The 5,000-nt window shown below is 43.0% G+C and overlaps 1 protein-coding gene across 1 annotated transcript in view; it reads left to right on the top strand.

Annotated features, from left to right (window-relative positions):
• Positions 1-4,578: 4,578 nt before the first annotated feature.
• The window catches only part of EMWEY_00001880 (hypothetical protein), a gene marked incomplete at both ends in the record, with an annotated part of 1,929 nt that continues 1,507 nt past the window's right edge, over positions 4,579-5,000 (top strand). The window contains one exon of the mRNA XM_013477147.1: positions 4,579-4,625. Within this exon, the coding sequence (XP_013332601.1) occupies positions 4,579-4,625 (47 nt within the window). The remainder of the gene's footprint in view (positions 4,626-5,000) is intronic.

Below are 5,000 nucleotides of genomic sequence, written 5' to 3'. Positions count from 1 at the left end.
GTTGTAGTTATTGTTTCTGCTGTTGCTGCTGCTTCTATTGTTTTTGCTGCTGTTGGCGTTGCTTGTGCTGCTGCTGTTGCTGCTGCTGCTGCTGCAGATCTTGTCCTATAGTGAATGCTAATGCTGAGATCCCGCTGCCTGTGTTCTGTTGCTGCCTGCTGCTGCTGCTGCTGCTGCTGTTGACTGCTTCTATTGCTGCTGCAGTTGCTGCTACTGTTGCTGCCTGCTGCTGCATTGTCCGGCTGTAGCAGTAGTTTGCTGCTGCTGCTACTTGCTGCTGCTAGTTGCTATTCCCTTAGCTGCTAGATCTTGCTGCTGCAGCTGCTGCTAGTGGTTCTGCTGCGGGCAGTTGTGTCTGCTGCTTTGCTTGCAGCAGCAGCAGCAGCAGCAGCAGGAGCAGCTCCTGCTGCTGCCGTTACTGCTGTAATTGGCCGCTGCTGCAGCAGCAAGAGTTGCAGCTTCTGTTGGTGGTCCGTTGCTGCTTGACGGTTCCACTGGTGCTGCTGCAGTTGCAGCAGCAGCAGCAGCAGATGTAGTTACTGCAGCAGCAGCATATGCACTTGCTACAGTAGCGGCACTAGTTGCAGCTGCTACAGGTGCAGCTGCAGCAGCAGCAGCAATTGCTGCTGTGTATGTGTGTCCCGCTTCCCTCCTGCTGCTGCCAGTGTTGCTTAAGCTACTGTAGTTGCTGCAGTTGCTGCAGTTGCTGCAGTTGCTGCAGTTGCTGCAGTTGCTGCAGAAACAGCAGCAGCAATCAATAGAGCAGCAGCAGCAGCAGCAGCACACGTAACTGTAGTAGCAGCATTTACAGCGGCAGATGGGCGAGTTATAGGCATGAGAGCAGCAGCAGCAACAGCAGCAGCAGCAACAGCAGCAACAGCAACTGCAGCAACAGCAGGGGCAAGATCAGCAACAGCAGCAGCAAGAGCAGCAGCAGCAGCAACACCACGGCATTGAACTACAGCAATAGCTGAAGGCGTAGCAGCAGATGTAAACGGACTTCAAGTTAGCTGGCTACACCTGCTGCTGCTGCTGGTGCTGCTGCTGCTGCACGGGCTGCTGCTGCTGCTGTTCCTGCTGCTGCTGCTGCTTGGGCTGATGCTGCTGCTGCTGCTGTAGCTTATGTTGCTGCCGTTGTGGCTTGCGCTACTACCGTTGCGGCTTGTGCTGCTGTTGCTGCAGCTTGGGCTGCTGCAGCATCGAGCCTGCTGCTTCTGCTGCTGTTGCTGCTGCTGCCGTTGCTGCAACGGGGAGTTCCTCTACATCTAAATACTGCAGCCTCTGGCACCCTATATGTATGTTTAGGGTTTAGGGTTTAGGGTTTAGGGTTTAGAGTTCAGAGTTCTGCATAGTAGTTAAGGGTTGGTTGTTTATAGTTGCGAATTTAGGGTTAAGGGTTTATGATTTAGGGTTTAGGGTTTAGGGTTTATGTTTTTATAGGTGGGACGCAGACAGGTTGGCATCGACGCTGTGCATCTAAACCCTAAACCCTAAACCCTAAACCCTAAATACTAAATACTAAACTACAGCTGGCACACAACTTCTTTATAGTATTTTATACCAATAATGTTCTATAGCAAAAGAATTAGGGTTTGTTGTTTAGGGTTTACGTATGAGGGTTTAGGGTTTAGGGTTTAGGGTTTACCGGACCCTAAACCCTAGCAGGGCTTGCTGTACGGCCGCCTCCGTCTTCGGCTGCAGCAGCGATGAATATATTTTGTCTTTTTATTATAAATAATAAATTAATTTATTTTTTTATTTAAATAAATAATTTTTATTCTTATATCTCATTTTGAGGGTTTAGGGTTTAGGGTTTAGGGTTTAGGGTTTGAGCGGTGGTTGTGGTGGCTGCTGTTCATCGACACAGCAACAGCAACAGCAACAGCAACAGAAACAGCAGCAGCAACAATAACAACAGCAGCAACAGCAACAACAGTAACGACAGCAGCAGCAACAACAGCAGCAACATCGGCAACAGCACCGACAGCAGCAACAGCAGCACCGACAGCAGCAGCAGCAGCACACCGACAGCAGCAACAACAACAACAACAGCAGCAGCACCGACAGCACAAGAAGCAGCAAAAATAGCAGCAGCAACAGCAGCAGCAGCAACAGCAGCAACAGCAGGAGAACGAACACACCTAGCGATGAGTTATAGGAGCAGCAACTGTTGCTGTATTGAATTGATATTTATATATATAATATCCTCTCTTTCTCTCTCTTACCATCCCTTCCCTATCAAGGGTTTAGGGTTTAGGGTTTAGGGTTTAGGGTTTAGGGTTTAGGGTTTAGGGTTTAGGGTTTAGGGTTTTAGAGTTTTAGATGAGGGGTACATTATTTGGTAATTGGGAGATTTTAAAATATTTAAAAAAAGTTCACATTTCTTTTTCTAATAGAAGACCTAAAACTAATCAGAATGCTAGGTTTGTTGCTGCTGCTACAGCTGCTGCTGCTGCTGTTGCTGTTGCTGCTGCTGCTTCTGCTGTTGGTGCTGATTATTATTATGTCTGTTGTATAGTGTTACTAAGGGTGGAGGATATGTAAAGGGTTTAGGGTTTAGGGTTTAGGGTTTATGGTGAATAATGGATATTTCCCTTACGTCTATTCATTCTTTTGCTGCTGCTGCTGCTGTTGCTGCTGCTGCTGCTGTTGCTGCTGCTGCTGCTGCTGCTGCTGCTGCTGCTGCAGATGGTTAGTGTTGCAGCTATCATCAGAGAAAATAAAGAAGAATTATCCTCAATTAAATTTTAGTTGGCAAATTGTTGATTATGATTCTCCTGCATTTATTGAGGCTACTCTCCTTAATGGATATACACATAGGTTAGGGTTTAGGGTTTAGGGTTTAGGGTTTAGGGTTTAGGGTTTAGGGTTTAGGGTTTTGAAGATGTGGGTTGAAAAAAAGAGCACCGTATATGGTGTTGCTGTTGTTTCTCTTCTTATTGTTATTCCTTGTGTTCTTTTTGCTGCTGATGCTGTTCTTGCTGCTGCTGCTGCTGCTGTTGCTTCTTGGGGTGTATAGGCAGCTATTGGAGGGTTACAGCTCAGCGCAGCGGCAGGAGATCATCGATAAATGGAGGTTTAGTGGTGAGGGCTTAGGGTTTAGGGTTTAGGGTTTACGGGTATTACTTGTTGTTGTTGCTGAGCTCGTTGTTTCTTATTTTGCTGCACCTGCTGCTGCTGCTGCTGCTGCTGCTGCTGCTGCTGCTGCTGCTGCTGCTGCTGCTGCTGCACCTCTGTGTTGTATATTTGCTGCAGCAAGCCTAGAGCCATGGGAGGAGGTCTTGGCACCTAAACCCCCACAAGAAGCAGCAGCAGCAGCAGCAGCAGCAAATGAAGCAGCAGAGACGCAGCAAGATGCATCTAAGCAGCAATAGTAGCTGCACGAATTGTTGCTGCTGCAGCCGCTGCTGTTGCGCTGCTGCTGCTGCTGCTGCTGCTGCTGCTGGGTTCGATTTTGTTTGCACGCTTTCTCTTTTTTTTTAAAGATTTAAATTGAGGGTTTAGGGTTTAGGGTTTAGGGTTTAGGGTTTTATTCCTACGAATGCCTCCTTATCCGTACCTTCAGGTGTATAGGCACCTTGAGGTGTATAGGCACCTTGAGGTGTATAGGCACCTTGAGGTGTATAGGCACCTCTATATTTATTAATAAACTTTATTAATAATATATATTTATATATGCGTATATATACATGGATAGCTAGCTAGATACCTATATACCCAACTATATACCTAAATATATAGATGGCTAGCTAGCTAACTGGTTACCTAGCTACCTAGCTACTTAGTTAGTTAACTAGCTAGCTAGCTAGCTAGCTATGTAGCTAGCTAGCTAGACAGCTAGCTAGCTAGCTAGGTATGCACAGCAATGAACCAAAGCACTAAAATATAAGGGCAATTGCTGCTGCTGTGCTTGTTGCTAGTATACCTGTTGTCTGTTGCTGCTGCTGTTGCTGCTGCTGCTGTTGCTGCTGCTGCTGCCGCTGTTTGCTGCTGCATGCATGAAGTTGCATAGCTAATGGCACTTTTTATTGTATTTATTTAGTAAGAGGCATTGAGGTGTACATACACCTAATATATATTATAGGGTTTATGCCTTTAATTCCTTATTAATAAATAAATAATTGGTGCTGCCTATACACCCCAATTGTATTAAACAACAATCTTCCCTTCAGGTGTATAGGCAGCTAACTGTCTTATATGTATGAATATACATATAAGGAAAGGGGTGCCTATACACCCCAAATTGGTGGGCCATCGCCGCTAAAAAGTATTATTATATTAAATATAATTAATATAAATTAATTAAATATAATTTCTTTCCTTTTTTATATTAATTTAGGTGTATATTGAGGTACATAATATATATTGGCTGTTGTGGTGTATAGGCAGATGGCTGCCAAGCAAGGAGCGGCATGCAACACTTTCTTCCTTTTCTTCTTTTTTTCTTCTTTTTTTCTCCTTTTTTTCCTTCTTTTGTATTTTTATTTAATTAAATTAAATAATAAATAAATTATATTTTCTTTTTTTCTTTTTTCTTTTTAATATTTCTTCTTTTTTTCCTTTTTTAATCTCTTGCTAATGCCTGCTGCGGCCCCCAAACCGTCTGCCCGGCTACCCGAGCCCCCGTAAGGAGTAATTTTTATTCTTTTTTTTTAATTTTTTTTCTTTATTTAATTAAATAAATATAAATATAAACAATTAAATAAATAAATTAAAAGAAATAATTTATTTTTCTCTCTATTTCTCCCTCTTACGAGCATCAAGGAGGATAATATTGAATCGGTTTCATCGATCTTTAAGTGACCTTATTTAGGGTTTAGGGTTTAGGGTTTAGGGTTTAGGTTTTGGTCTCTACTAAACAAATAAAATAAGATAATATTCTATTAGATTATATTTTTCTGTATCTAATGATAGGTTAAAGGGTAATTATATATAAATTATTTATATTTTAATAATTAATTCTTTCTTTTTTTTTTTTTTTTTTTTTTTTTTTTTTTTTA

The sequence above is a fragment of the Eimeria maxima genome, genomic scaffold (genome assembly GCF_000499605.1).
Source record: "Eimeria maxima Weybridge genomic scaffold, Emw_scaff10, whole genome shotgun sequence".
NCBI lineage: Eukaryota > Apicomplexa > Conoidasida > Eucoccidiorida > Eimeriidae > Eimeria > Eimeria maxima.
This window is presented reverse-complemented; position numbering and strand designations above follow the sequence as displayed.